The sequence below is a fragment of the Parus major genome, chromosome 5, assembly GCF_001522545.3.
Source record: "Parus major isolate Abel chromosome 5, Parus_major1.1, whole genome shotgun sequence".
Lineage (NCBI taxonomy): Eukaryota > Metazoa > Chordata > Aves > Passeriformes > Paridae > Parus > Parus major.
In genome coordinates this window covers 49,476,586-49,496,193 of record NC_031774.1, presented here as the reverse complement: position 1 = coordinate 49,496,193, position 19,608 = coordinate 49,476,586, and the positions used below count along the sequence as shown (strand labels likewise).

The 19,608-nt window shown below is 39.7% G+C and overlaps 1 protein-coding gene across 1 annotated transcript in view; it reads left to right on the top strand.

Moving 5' to 3' along the window:
• Positions 1-19,608, top strand: part of BCL11B (BAF chromatin remodeling complex subunit BCL11B) — a 93,651-nt gene that overhangs the window by 71,793 nt on the left and 2,250 nt on the right. Inside the window, exon 4 of the mRNA XM_015629700.1 lies at positions 17,610-19,606. Coding sequence (XP_015485186.1) covers positions 17,610-19,606 — 1,997 coding nt within the window. The remainder of the gene's footprint in view (positions 1-17,609; positions 19,607-19,608) is intronic.

Sequence of the window (19,608 nt, the reverse complement as noted above, 5' to 3'; positions counted from 1 at the left end):
TAGTTACAATTCAGTCTCCTATGGGATCAGTAAGGATTTGGTTAAAGTAAGAATTGTGTAAAAGCAGGCAGTGTGATTTTTCTGTCCATATTTCTAGAGAGTAGCTTGTGATGGTCTGCTGCTGTGACCTGCTCAGGTTACACTTGACAGTGCAAGAGTCTCTGTTTAATTCCCCATGAATCAGGCAGCAGACCTAAAACTGATGTAGTTTTTTGTTCACAACAAATAGAGGTGTGGAATTCATTGCTGCAGGTTGCTCTGGGGGCTAAAAATAACAAACAAGCTTGGAAAAGGGCTAGGCAAAATCAGGAAGATTTTGTGGGTGGTTAATAAAAATGCTGATCTGGATTAAGCTGTGTCTCTGAAAGACTCTAAATCATTGATTACTAGGAGCTGGGAGGTCTGGACGGGGTTTGTTGTGAACTATTTTCTACCTTGATTCACAAGCTTTTCCCCTAAGCTTCAGATGGTGGCTGTGATTGAAAACGGGTTCCTGCCTGTGGGCATGACCCAAAGGGTTTATGTTCTTACATGAGCAAGAGCAGCAGTGTATGGATGATAGTATCTCACTGATTTCACTCTGTCCAGAAAGAGACTTTGGGATTCAGCCCAGGAAGCCATCATCTCTCTCTTCTGTGTGAAACATCATTTGGGTCTGGCCTGAACATCTTCCGCTAGTTTAGCTAAAGGGGTCTTCCAGACAGATAATCCAGAATGCATCAGGGTATAGATTGTTTAAACTGATTGCCACTCCTTGTTAGCTGACCTGTTTTAACATACCTATAGGAAATTCAGTGAGAAATTTCCTAATACAGCCAGTTTTAAGCTGACAGAAATAGCGGCTACACTGGGGTTTGCACTGGTTAAACTGAGTCCTTTTGATTAAACTGGTGCCAAATTCTGTGTGGACAAATCCTCATATTGTAACAATCCCACACATCCTCCCTTTCCTCTGACAATCATATCAGGCTGGTGAGTCCTATGGACCCAATCTAATAGAAATGGAATTTTTACCATGCAAATCTTATTACCTAAAGTGCCAATGAAACTAATGGGATTTTGGATAGTAAAAAATACTCTGTATGTGATACATAGTTTGGAATATAAATTCATGGGGTTGGGGGAGGAATGTAAGGAAAAGGAGCTGTTATTGCGTGTAGTCCTTTGTGACTTTGGAGGACCTATTCCTCCCAGCACCTCTCAGCTCCCACTTGATTTCAGTGGGACCAAAGTGATGTTTAATATCTTCCTGAAAATACTGAGCTCCTTGCAGAATTTGGTTTTGAAATTACACAACTAAGTGTCTTGTTTGCTTTAGAACTCCTATAAGGAAGGGGAATAGAGATAAAAAATATCCCAAACACTCCACTCCAAGGACACACATATAGAGGAATACATATTTTTCCACAGGGAACCATTTTTACTGTGGAGGTTGCCTGAATGCATAAAGAACACAGGGAACATTTGGACATATTTTGACAATCCCTGGATTAAAAAAAAAAAAAAAAAGTTAGAAAAAAAAGCTGAATCTATTTAGATAACACTTTCATTTAAGCCCCCTCCCCAATATACAAACACATATATATATGCTAGTGTCCTCAGGCTTCCAACCTGTGTGGCAGCTCTCAGCCTGAGGACAGTGTCAACAGACAGATCTAAAGTTAATAACTGAAGTGTTGCAAACACTACATCCTTTAAAACTGTTTCCTGTAGTTTCTATGTGTTGTAATAACACAGCACATCTTGAGAAGGGTTCAACACCCCTTGTCATTACTTGGGCATAATTCCTACTGATTTTTCTGGGTGCTTAGTTTATGTGTACATTCAGGCCTAAAATATTTTGAAGTAAAATCTTTTCAATAAACTACAGCGTTGTGCTATTTTGATAGTGATTACTCGGTGTCACTGAGTTTAATCCCAGTTGGCAGCTAAGCACCACACAGCCACTTGCTCACTCCTTTCCAGTGGGATGGGAGAGGGGAATCGGGAGGGTAAAAGTAAGAAAAATTGTGGGCTAAGATAAGAACAGTTTAACAATTGAAATGAAATAAAAGAATAATAAAAATTTATAATCAAAAGGAAAATAACAAAAACAGAGAGAAGTAAAACTGAGGTAAAACAAGTGATGTGAATATAAACCCACTGCTTACTGTGAAGAGAATGATGAGAGTATAGACAAGCAGCAGCCCCCAGCCAGCTTTCCCCATAATTTATATACTGAACATGAGGGCATATGGCATGGAATATCCCTGTGGTCAGTTGGGATCAGGTGTCCCGGCTGTTTCCTCTTCCAGCTTTTTGTGCATACCCATCCCACCAACTGGCGGGGCAGCATGGGAAGAAGAAAAGTCCTTGGCTTTGGGTAAGAAACTACAAAAAACATCAGTGTGTTCCATATTAGTCTCATTCTAAATCCGAAACACAGCTCTGTTCTGGCTACTAGGAAGAAAACTAACTCTATCCCAACTGAAACCAAGACACTTGGTTTCCTGTCACTTTGGAAGCAAAGATGCAATAAATGATACCTTTATTTTTGTATTTAGTTTAATGAAATAGGCAGAAAAGGCACTTCAGAAAAGTGTAGGAAAGAGGAGGAGGTCAGATATAAACAACTGCAATGTGATGTACGTTTTTGTGGCGTTGATAGTTATTATTCCCAAAGAAAATAATGCCCTTTTTTATTTGCTTTTAACATTTCGCCCTTGGCATCTGTTCCATCCATTGTGGACTAACCTACACTCTGTTCTCTGACGATGGGTTAAAGCAAGCACTTACTGAAAAGCATTCTCTACTTAATTACTTTTCCTTCTTCTGGAAGCTATTTTTTTATAGTCACATGTTAATTGTGTATTAGTAGGCCTTTCTGATTAGTTGAAAACATAATGAAACCTTTGTAAACAACAGGGAGAAAGAGGGAAAGAGGGAGGGAGGGAGCGGGAACGGGGGAGAAAGGGACCCAGAGAAAGAGAGGTGTGAAGTGGGGGCTGGATCGGTGGGGAGGAGGTCGGTCAATTTTGAAAGGCAGAAATTATGCAAGTGGAAATTTCTGGTTTTTTTGAATGACAACTTCCCTCTCCCAAATTAATCAACTTACTTAACGAGAAATGAGATGCATGGAGATGCAAATTGCTGTTGATCTCCAAAAGCAGGGTGGCAAAGGCAGCAAGTTGGAATGGTGTGGAGGGGGGCTGAGCCGCAGCTGTCCACTAACAAGTCAGTCCTATTTGTAAAGGGCACGGAGCTGAATAACGGTTTTGTTATTGGCTTTCTCTCTCTCTCAGCCGTAGGTAGAAATGCTGCATTTGTTTCCTGGTACTATTTCAGCGAGATAGATGCCCTTCTTTTTCATCTCTCCTGGCAGTTTGGCTTTCACAGTGGAGCCCTGTGTTCTCCATGCACCCCAGCCTCTCCACGATGAGGCAAAAAATTGGGGCACACGAGGAACACAGACTCAGGTGCTGTGTCTCAAATGTGAAAGGTAATCCCACAAATTATTAAGATATCCCTCAGAAGGGCAGGAAAAATTAAGAAAGAAAAAAATACAAGAAAAAGCACGTAAACAGTACTTAGGTCCCAATTCAGTGACGCTCAGAGCCCAGCCTGTGCAGATCAGACTCAGTGAATCAGCTGAATCTTCTCGGAGATGTTTTTTCTTTCCCTGGAAAGCTGCTCCTTAAACACAATTCACATTGGTTGTTTTTAAAAGGACTATCCTCTGTTTGCAGCGCTGGATTTTGAACGGGCAGAGCCTCCCCCTCTCCGGTCCTCCGCCCCCACCCCCTTCTGTTGCTGCTTTAAAGAGCTGTGCTTATAGGGATTTTGCAGCTCTCCGTGTGTTATTAGAAAACGTGTGGCTGGGACGGTTAAAATGGGAGTGCTACTGTATGCAAGAGCAATGTTCACTGTAAGCAATCCAAGGAAATCCTGCCAAGGCAGTATATGAACAGCAGCCAAACAAAACACAGGCGCCTTTCCAGTGAAAACCAGCACACTTCTGCAAATAGAGGAAAAATTGACTTTCTGATTTGGAGTGTTTCTACAACTAAGAAGAATTACTACAATGATTGTTCTAAAAATATTTTTCAGCAGCACATTCTCCAAGGGGTTGGGATGCTTAGCATTGTTTAATTATGCTCTTCTTAGGTGATCAATCCGGATTGTATGGAAATAAAATACAAAGTTTTTAGGATCTTCTTTTTAGCCAAGATCGGCGTTATTTTTCTGCAGTATTATAGTGACATAAACCATCACCTATTTAAGGAGCAAAAGTGGTATTTTTATCTTTGCACTTCAAGAAGTATGACTGGAGATTCATCTTTTGCAACTTCATAGTCACAGATTGCAATTTAACTGCTTTATCTAAAGCATACCTCAAGATCCCTACCTCTGTAACTAATGGGTTTTATTTTTCATCTGGGTATTTTATACCTTCCTCCTTCCCTTGTCCCCCCTTGTGCCCCCTCCCCATTTAGGCTTTTAAAGCTTCTGTTCATTTTGCTTCTTTGTTCAGTCAGACAGGATTTTCCTTTGCAAGAATTCTGAGTCCTGTAGGAACCCTTCAGTGTAGATGTGTCTGCAAATATTCTGGCATTCAAAAATTTCCATAATGATGGAAATTGAATGGGATTCCACAAATTTGTGTATTGTCAAGAATAAATATATTACTAAAAATTGTTTTGCAGGTCTCAACAAAGGAATTCTTAAAATGGAGTTTAAGAATGCAGTCAGTTTATCTAAATTAAGCTAAAGATATAGGATAGACCTAGGGAGAACTGCTATTGTCCTTTGCTTATTTCCAAAAAACAACATAATATCAGCAGAAGAAAAAGCACCAGAATTGTCAAGGATTAATTTTAGTTTATGTATTTCTTATATTTCAACTGTTTTTCCGTTTAACTAAAGATACAATAGATACTTTACTATCTATGTCTCCATTTATTCCTCTAAAATATTTACAGCTGAGTTCTTTAGGCTTGTAGCTGCTGTGAAATCAGTTATCTTCTTTTAACTACACCACCACAGCCAGATTTATCCCTACATTGAAGAGAGTGTCTTGAGACTAGCAAATCCCAGTGTGGAAGAAGACATGCTTCCAAGAGCCCATTGAAGCCAGTGGAAAGATTCATATTGACTTTGGTGGGCTTTGCATTGGGATGTTAAACATTCATTTCATCTTTTTTTTTTTTTTTTTTTTTTTTTTTTTTTTTTTAATTTAACTACTTATTCTCAGAGTGACAGACCTCACTTTAAGAAAATCTTAAAGTTTCCGTAATTTACTAAATTAACTTGGGCTTTGTTTACCATTCAGACAAAACTTCCAGCGAGGTGAAATTTGCATATACTTCTTCCATGGTAAGATCATGTGTTTGAAGGTCTAGTTTAATTAGCTAAGGAAGGATGGACCTCTGCCCTGTCCAGAGCCCCCCTTCTCCTTTGTGCATAATGCTGTACTCATAGCCAGTCTAACAGAGACCAAATAATATATTTATACATATATAAACACACATATGTGCATACATGCACACATACATTTCTATATGTGTATGAATAAAAAAATAAAAGAAAGCTTGAAAATGTAGGAATTTCTGTCTTGACTGTAAAGGATATCATTCTCTGTGTTCAAATTAGGACAGGGGAGTCGTGGCATATGTCATGTCAAGGCACAGAGTGCAGTTCTGTATCTTTAAATGTTGATGCATAGCAGTGAAACCAGGTGAGATCTGGCCCCAGGTGCTGGCTGCTGCATGCATTGTTGAACAATTTTTAAAGGATGCAGATTGGGTGGTTGGAGGAGGAAAAAAGAGGTCTTTTTCTAAATAGAATTTTTTTTTAATATGTTTAGATTTAATGAAATGATTAAAAAAAATTATCAACTTAAGCTTCATACATTCCTCTAATAGCTCTATATAATCTAGGCCTGACCTGGCTCTCCCTTGATGAGCAGTACTGGTTGTCAGGCAGCCCCATTTATTCCAAACAGAGGGAAGATTTTGTTGAGACCATGCAACTCATTTCACTGATGGTTGTATATACATGCTGAATTAAGGATCCTTCACAGAACTGTTTAGAAGGTAAAGCTTTGTATGCTGAAGAGGTTCAGCAAGGACTGCTTCTGCTTTTCCTGTCTGCACATCGAGAGCCTACATGGCTTGAAAAACTGCTCCAAAGCAAAGTCTTTTCCTTCATTCCTTTTAATGTAAATCCAGTTTTAAATGATTTTGCATTCAAGGTTCAAATTCTGTGGTCACCAGAGAAGGGGCATCAAGGTAAATTTGCAGATAATTTGGGTAGTGGCCCATATTGAAGGTGTGTGGCTTTTAAAACCTAATTAGAGGTGTAGTTTGTTGCAGGCAAAAATTATTGATACACAAGGAAGGTTTTATTCAGAGACATCTGTAGGTTGGCAGCTGTGCCAGCCATGTCTGTTCTTCTAAGTAACGGAAGCCACACGGCCGGGAATAGCAGCATTTTAGTGACAAGTGTTGAGAATATTGGTTGAATTGCACTATGAAAATATTTTCATTATTTTTATTATTACTGTTCTGCAAGCGGATTTGAGATACGTGCCTGCCTATGTCTGCATGCTCGAGCAGATGAGCTGGGGAGGGAGGGCTGTTCTTTCTTTTCTTTCTTTTTTTTTTTTTTTTTTTTTTTTCAATCACACCTCCTTAGCATTTTGTACATATCAGCATTCTAGCCGAGCGATTTGCTAATTGCACTGGAAGACCCACTTTAAATTCAGGAATACTGAAACTTTGAAACTGTAACATTTTGACTGGCGAGAATGACCAGTCTTCTTTTCTCTTTCACAGTGAGCTAGTTGAAGGAAGCTGGCATTGTCGCAGAGTGAAAGCTCTGCAGAAGTGCCGCAGGTTTTTCATATGGAAATGTGAAATAATGGGGTGATTAAATAGAGCTGTATATTAAAGTACATCTGACATTAGAATTAGCATAATGTGCTCTAGCCCTAGGCTGAGTACTTTATTTGCCATCTGCGTCGGACCAAAATCCCCTGGGGAAGCGCTAAAATATTCTGAATAAACTCAGCCCGAGTTCTTATTGAGAGTAAAATACCATTTGTGGCACGTCGTATTGATTCGTCTTAATTGCGGTGCAGAAAAGAACATTCAGTTGCTGATGACTTTTGTACTCTGTGACAAGTCGGCTGGAGTTATTCTAACACTGCAGTTGGTTAACCTGAACAGACTGTCGTGCTCAGAGAAGGAGAAAACCTTTTCTTCAGTACCATGAACTATAGTATCATCTCCTGACTTTACTCCTTTCTATCTTGATGGAGGGTCCTTTTTTTTTTTTTTAATTTATATTGTTTTTATTTTTATTTTATTATTATTCCCTGAAAACAGCAGCCAATGAACTGGAGGGAAAATGGGGCTTCATTGAATCAGTCCAAGAAAATTCTCATTCTTACCTAGTTATTCTCTGCAGTCTTCCTCCCTACACTCCCACCCCCATATGGTTTTAAAAAAAATCCAGGAACATCTGACCAGCTTTCATCTAAGGGAGTGAAAATCAGTGGAACTTGTCCTTGAGGATCCATCTCCGGAACCATTAGTTCAAGAGATTTATTATGTATATTCTGTAAAAAGCTGTGGCTTCTCCTGTGCATAAGCCTAGTCTTAGTTGGCTGTAATGGTTTGATTTTTGTCAACTCTCCGCTCAAATAGGTTGCTGAATACCTTTGAAAAAGTGCTTATAACATGCATAAAAGATAAATATTTCATCTGAAGGAAAATACTTTGATGCTCCATGCAATTCTGTAACATTCATAAGGTCCAGTTTTTACCCTATAATTGCCTATCATTATACACAATTTACATATTCAAACATTCTCTACAAACCTTAGTCTAGCATGTTTTTATTACAAATTCAGATCAAGGGAATAACCTTTAACTTCAGAGACAAATGAGACAAATTTACAAGTGCATGTCTGCTGTTTTCTTGTGTTTTATAAATCCCTGCAGACCTGAACACTTTTGCTATAACGCCACTCAGAACAATATACATATATTACTACTTGTTTGTAGTGCTTCAGTAATGAGTCCCCTTTGTATTAGATAACCTATATAATTCAGCATCTAGGCCCTCCATAACGTCAATTATCTCCTCATAGCTAAATGTACATTCCATTAAAACAAGATTTACAGCCTTTACAATACTTCTTAGGCTTGAATGTGGAGATTTTGTGGATTTAAAGAAGCAGAGATGGGAGTCAGCATTTGTTAAAGAAGCAATGAATTAAAACAAAAATGCTATTTCATTTACTAACTATGAATAGGCACCTAATACCCTTAAGAAATAGTTGTAGTAAAACATAAGTGCTCCTGGGGAAAAAAAAAAAAAAAAAAGGAAAATTTGTTTCCACTCTTTGGCTTTTTTTATTGTTCCCTAATTTACTCTTTGTTTTTCCATTATATGACATGGACAATTTCCTTCATGTACCCTTCGTTTAGTTCCTATTCAGATTACTGAGAATTCTTGACTGTAAGATGAGAAAATGGCACCTTAGAAAAGTCTGTGGGAAAAAAAAAAATCCCAGCACTTGCCAGTTTTCAAACAAAACTGCTTACAGGAAACCGATTTAAAGGGAAGCTGCTGGCATATTTCATATGTTGTAGAAAAGACTGACATTATTTCAAATGCATTTGAATACCTTATGCAAAGAAAAGGCCTAAAAGTGTCCTTGAGCAGTACAAGGGTTTTTCATGAGTGCTGTAAATGGGATCCTATGTATTAAGCCACCAGCCACGGGTAGTCCTATGGTCTTTTAATCTCACAAGTGTGTACGGTGCCCCTCTGTATCACCTTCCCCATTTCAGCTCATAGTTTTCACTGTTTTATGCAGCGGGTTTGTAAAACATCCGTTCAGCCTGCTAGTTGATGTGTTAGGTTCAAAGAAACTATCTAAAAGACACAAAGCTGTTTAGATGCTAAAGGTGGAGTTAGTTGAAACTGTTGTATCACAAAGGGCTAATTTAAAAGTTAACTCATTCACTATTGATCTTTTAATATTGATTTTCCTGTTTGCTCCTTACTTTTCACACTTCTCCCTTCCTCTGCTTTATAAATTGCCTTTGCATTTTAGATTTAACACCAATTAGGAGAAGGTGTTCAGAGATGACAAACATGTTTTTTATCTTCCATTTAAATAGTGCTTCTGGGTAAGAATCAGTGTGTCACAAGTTCCAACTTCTTTCCTTTTCTGCACTTAGTAGAAGCATTTCTTATACTTCTGTAGGCTGAACATTAACTTCCAGTAAGCCAGAAGCTCTTTTAAGGAATGAGAAATTGGACATCCAGAAGGAAGTTGCCCAAAATGCCTATTGACGTTTTATACCTAAAAATATAATATTACCATTTTGTAATGCACTAGAAATTAAACTGAGCTGTGCATTTGGTTCATTTATGTGAATCTGGCAGTACAGATCTGAGGTATGATTAAGTCTCACAGAAAATGGGACCATTGAACACAAGCTGCTTCAGCCAAAGGTCGCCCGTGTCCATTAAGAAGCAGGAAGCATCTGTTTATGTTATGCATGGCTGTAGTCTGCCTGCAGCCTCCTCCTTTTTCATAAGTATAAATGCCAGAGAGGACATATAATATGCTTCTGGGAAAAGTTCAGTGAAAAAAAATTAATTGCAACTTGGTATATTCATGTAAGTCTAGTTAAATTCCTTGTTAGTGACAACATGGTATAGTTTATCTGGAAAAATTTGAAATAGTCTGTGTTGGTGATCATCACAGCTACTTTGAATTCATAGAAGGTAATTCAAATCAGAGTTTGGTGAGGTGTATCAGCTTGATATGGCTAAGACTTTCAAGGATTCATGCTCTTTGTTCTTGGAATTCTGAAAGGTTGACTGTTGATAGCATGACAGTCTGACTTCTCAACTCTGTGACTGGTAATTAATCCATTTGGTTTTCCCCTCGTTTAATAAAATAGTTAATTTGACAAAGTAGATATTATTACAAGAGTGATAAGCAGATTATTTGCAGTTCTGCCTAACAGGAAAAAAACACTGCTGAAATGGCTTCAGAAAATAAAATAGTTTCCCAAAAGTGAGGCAGTACTTAATCCACCAAAACTGGAGTTTGACAGTTGGCTTTAGCACAGGAAGAATTAATAGTACATTGTTAACAGTAGTGTAATATTAATATTTTTTAACGTTTGTATCAACCAGTACTACTGTAGATATTTTCCAACAGGTAGAAAACGCTCTCAAGAATATTCACATCACTAATCAGAATCAGTGCAGGGAATAATGGGGTCTTGTGGGGTGTGTAGGTTCTCTTGGCATAAAGCTTCTTGCATAATCTCTGTTGAGAACTTCTATTCTCACTAGTCAAGGTAGAAAGAGGATGGGGAAAGCTGTAAAACCTACAGGCAGTGTGTGGGAGAAGAATATTGCATGAAGTCGTGATTTTTCTTCTGTTGAAGATGGCACTGGAGGAGATAGGCTATCAAGAGGCAAGGTAGGAAAAGAGAACAGGGCCTTGTATGGGAGGAAATAGGATTCTGTAACTGAGAAGTAACACCTCACGATTACTTCGTACTTCAGACACTCTGATTTTCTGTCCACCTCTTAAAAACATTTCATTTTTGTTTCCCTGTCACATTATTTTCTTTCGCTGACCTCATCCTGAGATTTCCCATTTCCAGATGATGACAGGCTCTATGGCCCCTCATGCTTGGGCTTTTACACCTAAACCTTCATCTGCTCTTCTTGACTGAGATGCACTTCAGGTTGGCTGAGCTTTACGGGAGACAAGGACTGTTTATCTGAGTGTAGAATTGGAGGTGCGTGGGTTGTGAGACTGCAGGCAACTTGTTAAGTCATAAAATACCAACTTTAGCTTCCAATTGACACTAACTTTATGAACTGTTGGTGATAGTCCCTGTAACCCTCAGCAGGATGTGCTGCAAGACTCTCTTGAGCCCTTTCTTCAGATGAGGCAGTATAGGGATGGATGAACTGTGTTAGCTCTGGGGATGGATAGAGAGGAGTTGTGCCTGTTTTTCATCTTCAGTTCTTGCTGCCATCAAAACAGAATTAATATGAAGAGAGGTGTAAAGAGATATGGGACCTTGTGTTTGTTGTTTAAAGCTAGTGACTGGCATTGGACTGGCAGTGGTGCAGACTAGGACCCTACTTTACATTTCTGTCTTTTTTATTGAGACTGTCAGTCCTTCTGAAATGGAGGTAGCAGCACTTCCAGACAGCTCAATGAATGCAGGGAGGGAGGGTAAAACTCTCAGTATTGCATGTTCTCAGATTTATGTTTATTCTATCTGTTTATTTCTATTATTAAACATCTATTATGTTTATTCTATTATAAACATAAGTGAATAAAAGTTCTTGCTAACTTGGAAAATTTAAAGTTACAATACAGCTTACAAAACTCCTTTAGCATAAATGCCTATATTAGAGATATTTTTGCAGACCCAGTCAAGCACCAAGCATGAACTGATAGGTTACGTGGTGGATCCACACTGAAAAATATTTGGCCCTTGTCTGGGTGATATGTCAAACCACTTATGACAATATATTTTTTTCACCATGCAACATAAATCTTTCCAGTATTTAATACCCTTCTCTTTAATGTCAGCTGGTCTTACAAGGAGACTTGTTAAAATTGTGTTCTCAATTATGGCATTTTAATTTAATAATAATTCAATTAAAGGTGTGTTTTTTATGGAGCATCCACACTACCTTTATTGGTATTATTAGCGTAACCATCATAATAACAAGGGGTAATTATTTAAATATTCATTAAAAATCAAGTAGTGGAGAAGAGAGAAATATTGGAGAAGAGATTGTAGGAACCTGATACATGTCTGTTCCTGAGTGCTACAATAAAAGGTGTCCTTTCTTTAAAGCTTGCAAGTTTCTACTTTTCCTGAACTTCTAAGGGTGCAATAAACCAGCATTAAAATTCGTTAACATTTTTATTGCTGCTGTTGTAACTTTGTAAAATGGAACCAGAAACATTATCTGGAAAGTACTGCTAGAAGTAAAGAGTGGCAGTGGTTATATGGACCTGACTGCAGGTCCTCTCTGCAGTCCTGGCAGGGGTTATGGGGGGGTGATTAAAATGAGGGGGAGTTCATTCCCTGTTACAGCTAATGGAATTATTCAGGCATGCTGAGGGGAGGATTCATAAGGCACTGGATGTCACTGTAGCTCAGCAGAAAATAATGTTCTTATCTCACACTGTTCAACAGTTCTTATCTCACACTGATTATTGTTTGATGGTATCCAGAATAACTGAAGATATTTTGAGGGAAATTTTTATCTCCGGGGTAAAGGAGCTCAGCATTCAGGGTATATAGAAAGTTATGTACCAACTGGGCAAGGAAGATCTGCATATCACTAAATGATACAAGTCAGACTGCAGGGGACAAATAAGTCAGGGATTCAGGCTGACTGGTGCAGCGGGGTGGATGTCTACAGACCCAGTCTCGTTCTGACCTGTATTTTCTCACTGTCCCCTGTAAGGGAAGAATTTGGGAGACAGGGTCTGAATTCAGCTTTGTTTAGAGCTGTTAGTGAAAGAGAAAAGGCTCATTATTGCTTTGACATTTTGAATGGAACATAATCTGTCATGGACTAATCACGGGAACACATTTTAATGTTTCTGGAAAAGACCATCTTTTGTCATAATATGCAGAAAAGGCAAGAGTGTTCAGTAAGTTTCAGTTTATAATTACCTGCTTCGGGAGAAGATACTAGAGAGATTTTTAAACTCCCAGGTAAAATACAGCAAGATCTAATGGTTGGGAGTTGAACTTAACAATCCGAATTGGAAAGAAGACAGCTTTTATTCTCATATTGAAAATAGTCAACATGTCCACAGACTACTCCAATAAAAAGCAAATTCTCCCTCAACATTTCCAAATCAAATTGGGAGAAGGGGATGCTAAAAGACACTAAGTGGATCAGCTGCAGATCTTTGGGTTGGATGATAACTGTGAGGTGCAGACTAACTGGTTTCCTGTGTTTGGCATGTACATCTGGATAGGACAATATATTAAGATCTTAAATTGCAGGAAGAAAGATTTAGATTAGGCAATTGGGAAATCTTAATGATGGTAAAGGAGAGAAGGAATGAGGTAGACTTTAAAAAGATTGCAGACTCTCCATTTGGTGGCCTTTGAAGCAGGATATTGGAGCAGCTGGCATTGATATGAATAGATTCATAGATATGGACATGTAGTGACAGGACAAAGAGGGAGCTAAAAAAGAGAAGGTTTAGAACAGATATTAGGAAAAAAATTCTTTACTAAGAAGTTGGTGATGCACAGGAACAGGTTACCCAGAGAAGTTACAAATGTCCTATCCCTGGAATTGTTCAAATCTAGGCTGGATGGAAGTTTAAGCAACCTGGTCTGGTGAAAGGTGTCCCTTCCCATGACAGGAGGGCTGAAACTGGATGAACTTTGAGGTCCCTTCCAATCCAAACCATTCTGTGACTCTGTTATCCTTTGGGTCAGGAATTGGATGAGGCCAAACCTTAGGGTTTATCCCAGTCCTCTCATCCCTTAATTTGACAATCCTTCCTAGTCTTTAAATGGTATTTCTGAATACCTGAAATACCATTTCAGTAGGTCCTAGTAGGATTCAGCTCTACAAACCTCTATCATGTCTGAACTGGCAGTATTTGTTTGGCTTTCCTGCAGCCTGCAAGCTGTAATTGATTGCTCAGGAGTTGTGACCTGGATGTCTCATCTCTATACATACACCATATCTACCAACTACTGTAAAAATAAAGAATTATACTTCAGCTCTCAGCCCCAAAATTCCTGCCTGGTTACAGACGGTAGGATTGAAACCATGTGCAGTTCATCGAAGAGTATTAATGAAGTCTTGGCTTGTGTTTGACTCTAAGCACATGAATAATTTCATCACTATCCAACAGAGCACTTCAGCCTATGCTTAAGTTTCACTGATGTTGATTACTCACATGCTCAAAGTCAAGCACATGCTAAAGTGATAAAGACTGCATATGGCAAAGACTACAGAGCTAGTTGTCATAAAGTGGGTATTTAGACAGACTTCAGTGCAGGTGGCAAGGGATTAAGATAGCCATATATCAAAAGTCGCCTTAGAACAAAGACTTTTATAGTGTAGGTGCATTATTAAATATAAGGATCATTCTTGAGCAATACATGACTGTTTCTGGGCATGTTTAAAATATTTAGCAAGTTTTTGAACATAAAAATGTTCGGAGTGGATCTTCAAAGACTTTTTGACATTGTTCTGTTCTTAAAAGTGAGCATCTACACTGCTCAGGGCAACTTTTAGGCAAGATAACCATGAAGTGATAATATGGTAATTAATTTTTTTTCTTTTTTTTTTTTTTTTTTTTTTTAACAGGGAGTCTGGGAGAGTCTTTGAGGGTTGTGAAAAAATATATATATATATATACACATATGAACATTCATGAATTAGTCAGAGATTGGTAGCCAGGTAGCCTACAGTCAATTTTGCTGTTGTGTTGAGGTCTTCTGAAGAGAAGTGCTAAGGAACATAAAAGCTAAACAAAACAAACAAGGGAGAGAAGACCTATGACTGCTAGCTTATAAATCTTAGATCACTAGTAGCACTAATTTTGTCTTTTTGAAAGAAAACTAAAAAGTGGGGGACTTATTTTCCTCTCTTGAATTTCACAGAGGTGAAGTTTTGCAGAACAAAACCATTTTTTATTGGCTGTGAAGAGACAGCTTCACTGAAATTGGGGTACAAAGCTGCTATCCACAGCAGTAGCCCTACTAAATATCTTACTTCCATGTAATATGTAATAGCAAGCATCCAGCCAGCTGCCATTTTGAGGGTAATTTTTTTAATCAGCCATTTCAGTTTTAGGTTGGCCTTGATCCTCAGCCTGCTAAGGAATTTTTCTTCTTATGTATGTGCCTTTTCTGAAGTAAACATGTTGCTGTTGTTGTCGCCTAATACACAGCTGCTTTCTTCCTCCTGTCAGTTCTTGAGCTAAGCAAAGAGAATGCATGCACATACACAGACACTCAGTCACTTTATTTTTTTAAAGAAAAACAACCCACAACAAAAAAGAGTGCATGCTGTGACTTTAAAAATGAAAGAATTGAACAGCTGTGGGTAATAAATCGATTAATTAGAGTGGATAAAGTGAAGGTGAAGGGTGCAGAGCACTCTTTAATTTGAAGATATATGACCTTGTAAGATGCTGCACTTCATTTGCTATTAGATCACACTTCGTAAGGGGCTTTATTAAAATCTATTCTAGGGTGAGCTGAGGTAAAACATATTGTTTAAAAAAGCTTTTGACAGAGTATGTTATATACTTTAGTCTGCTTCAGTGATTTCTGTCACTTTTTATACTACACATGTTGCTGTGCAAGAAAAGTTAAAGGTCTAGACATTTTCATCATATTTCTGTAAGAAGCAGAAATTTAAATATTTCAAGTAATAATGGGAGCATTTACTGTTAGTTTGGCTTCAAAGCTGACATAAAACTTCCTAACTGCCTCAGTGCTGAGTAGATTTTTAAGGGATAATGTATCTGTTCTTTTCCATGTTTGTATGTGACTTTTATTAATGTCAATAGCAGTTACAGACACTTTTTTCCAAGCCAAGGGTAGTTCCCAAACTTGTTTTCTTTTTTCCCAGTAGCAATTGTTTTAAGTTAATCAGAGCAACTGTGTCTGGGCCATACAGACATAGGGTGACAGGGCATGGGGCCCACGTCAGCCAGGCAGGAATGCCCACTGTATTGTGTGCATTTTTTATTGGCTGTGAAGAGACAGCTTCACTGAAATTGGGGTACAAAGCTGCTATCCACAGCAATAACCCTACTAAATCAATAAGTGCATGAAGAGTTGAACCACGTTTATCATCTACCTTTGTAAATAAGTCTTGATCTGATACATACTTTTTCCTCTATGCTGTTATGGATGTATATTGGTTGATAAGATTAAATAAACTGATAGGCTGATAGGTAGGCAGATAAACTTCTAGCCTCCTTGTCTAAGATCTTGTAGGTTTTGTTAGCAGCAGTCATCCCTGCAACAGCCAGAAGAGGGGAATTCAATCAGCTTTTTTTGATGTGCCAAAGTTTAATTTTTTTTATTTTTTTTTTTTTTTATTTGGCCTGCTATGAGTCATTCCTCTTTACAAGGTAGTTTCGATAATAAGCTTCTGTTCACTTTATAAACTCTTTCATTTTCAAATTCATGCAACAGGCTTTTGGGAATGACAGCCCCCTGTCTAGAAAGGGTCTGTTAGTTCAGCTTTGGATTTAAGCTCCTGTGGAAGGGCTGAATCAGGCATTGCTTGGGTTCTTGTTGCATCATGGGTCAGGCAGGATGCTTGGTTTAACTACTGAATTTTCAGGAAGTTCAGTGCCTTTAGGTTTAGTGGAGCCATTGCTAGACAAAACATGTGCTATCATAAACAAGCAAGCAAGGAATTAATTTTAGATTTTCCAAAATGGGCAGTTTTTTTTTCAGGAAACCTCCCACTCATTTAAAAACAAACAACAAAACAAATCCTGGATCACAATTTTCAAGTTGACACATAATTATGAATTTATCAGAATCTTGCAGAGGCATTGAAAAAAGGAGCGGGGGCAAGGAGGGAAGTGCTTTTTGCAGATACCACATAGTTTATATTATGCCCGGGACAGGAATTTTCTAGCTAGCAAAATTATGACTGTGATGCAGGCTTGTCCACACCTGTCTTTTATGTAAAGCTGAATCAAGGTTAAAGGAATGCTTTCCACCTTTATGCAGTTGTTCCAAGAAGCTAGAAAAGCAAACAGAACAATGTTTTTGGCTCTGGTGAGCATTTCAGCATTGGAGGGCAGGCTCAGGCTCAGAAATTCTTGGGACCCAGTTCAAGCACGGCCCGACATTTGTTACTGTTAATTGCAACTGTGCTGTCGGCTTTGATTACCGGATGTTTCATTTGAGTGGCTTCTTGGTGTTTTGGCAAAAAGAACGTCGAAGTGGTTTATGCAAGGGAATGTTTTCCAAGCTCCTGTTGACTTGAATAGGACTTTTGTGGCTAAATATCTACATAGTATTTTAAAAATGGAAATGCTGGCATGACTTAAGCATGTATAAATTAAATTCAGCAAGGTCTCAAGGCTCTGTTGCATGAAGTATATAAAACGAGAGAGTGAAAATGACACTGAAGGTCCTTACAGGTGCCTTGTAAAACCTACCACACTGCATTATTCTTTTATTTTTTTTTTATTTTTTTTTCCTGTGGTCATAAATCCCTTGAAACAAATTCCTTTTTGTGGAATAAACACATGAAAGGATTTGGATCCTTACACGTCATAAAAGAAGGTTTTATTTGCAAATTAGAGGATGTAAACGTATATAGCACAAATGCGTATGTGTGATATTTGTCATACTTGTTAAGTGAATAAGTGCAGTGAGTAAATGTGCTGTTCAACAATTTATATCAGTCAATACGTTGCAATTAAATCCTTCTTTCAGAAATGCCAAGGAGGAAATGTGTTAGCAAAATAAAGAGAATGCCAACTGTATTTAAATGTTCTCCGCTGTATTATTTTTTAATTGTTCTTTCTGCTTTTTCTTTTATAGGTAAAGATGAGCCTTCAAGCTATATTTGCACAACATGCAAGCAGCCTTTTAATAGCGCTTGGTTCTTGCTTCAGCATGCCCAGAACACACATGGATTCCGCATCTACCTGGAAACAAGCCCTTCAAACAGTTCCCTTACTCCACGCATCACCATCCCTCCTCCTCTGGGACCGGAGACTGTTGCACAGTCCCCGCTGATGAATTTTCTTGGAGACAACAACCCTTTCAACCTTTTGCGCATGACAGGACCCATCTTGCGTGAACACCCTGGCTTTGGTGAGGGTCGGCTCCCAAACACGCCTCCGCTGTTCAGCCCACCGCCTCGTCATCATCTGGATCCACATCGCCTTAGTGCCGAAGAAATGGGGTTAGTTGCCCAGCATCCCAGTGCCTTTGACAGAGTTATGCGTTTAAACCCCATGGCAATTGAGTCCCCAGCGATGGATTTCTCCAGAAGGCTTCGAGAGCTGGCAGGAAATAGTTCCACCCCTCCGCCAGTCTCACCCAGTCGCACCAACCCTATGCATCGTCTGTTGAATCCTTTCCAGCCGAGTCCTAAATCACCTTTTTTGAGCACCCCACCACTGCCCCCCATGCCCCCCAGCAGCACTACGCCTCCCCAGCCTCAGGCCAAGAGCAAGTCCTGTGAATTCTGTGGGAAAACATTCAAGTTCCAGAGTAACCTTATCGTGCACCGGCGCAGTCACACAGGAGAAAAGCCCTACAAGTGTCAGCTCTGTGACCATGCTTGCTCCCAGGCCAGCAAGCTAAAACGCCACATGAAAACGCATATGCATAAAGCTGGCTCCATGACGGGCAGGTCAGATGATGGACTGTCCACCACTAGTTCCCCTGAGCCAGGCACAAGTGAGCTCACTGGAGAGGGACTGAAATCCAGTGAGGCAGATTTCAGGAACGAGAGCGATCCTTCCCTGGGCCATGACAATGAAGAAGAGGAAGAGGAGGAGGAGGAGGAAGAGGAGCTTGAAAATGAGAGCCGGCCAGAGTCGAGCTTTAGTATGGACTCAGAGCTGAGTCGTAACCGAGAAAACGGCTCCAAGTCGCTGCCAGATGAGAAATCCCTCGTTCTGGGAAAAGTCATCGAGAATGTAAGTCTAGGTGCCATTCAGCAATATAACGACATGTTAGCTGAGAAACAGAAGAGGAGTAGCTTCATGAAAAGGTCCTCTGACCAGCGAGACTTGTGTCCTCGAGACCTCTGTCAGAGAGATCCGGGCGACGAAGACTCAGTGGTAGGAGAGCTGGACCGCACTGAGGAAGGTACGGTCAATGGAAGAAACTTTGGCCCGGGTGAACCCTTCCCAAACTTGTTCCCCCGCAAGCCAACACCTATCACGAGCCCCAGTTTAAACAATTCCTCTAAAAGAATAAAGGTAGAGAAAGATTTGGACTTGCCACCAGCAACGATAATACCTTCCGAAAACGTTTACTCCCAGTGGCTGGTAGGGTATGCAGCATCGCGGCACTTCATGAAGGATCCGTTCCTCGGATTCACAGACTCCCGACAATCCCCCTTCGCGACCTCTTCCGAGCACTCATCGGAGAACGGGAGCCTGCGTTTCTCCACTCCGCCGGGGGACATGCTGGACGGGGGGCTCTCAGGGCGCAGCGGCACGGCGAGCGGAGGCAGCACCCCCCACATCAGTGGACCCGGCCCCGGGCGACCCAGTTCGAAGGAAGGACGCAGGAGCGATACATGTGAGTACTGTGGCAAGGTCTTTAAGAACTGCAGCAATTTGACGGTACACCGTCGGAGCCACACTGGAGAGCGGCCTTACAAATGCGAGCTCTGCAACTATGCATGTGCCCAGAGCAGTAAGCTGACGCGCCATATGAAAACGCATGGCCAGATAGGGAAGGAGGTCTACCGCTGCGACATTTGCCAGATGCCCTTCAGTGTTTACAGCACCCTGGAGAAACACATGAAAAAGTGGCATGGAGAACATTTGCTGACAAATGACGTCAAAATTGAGCAGGC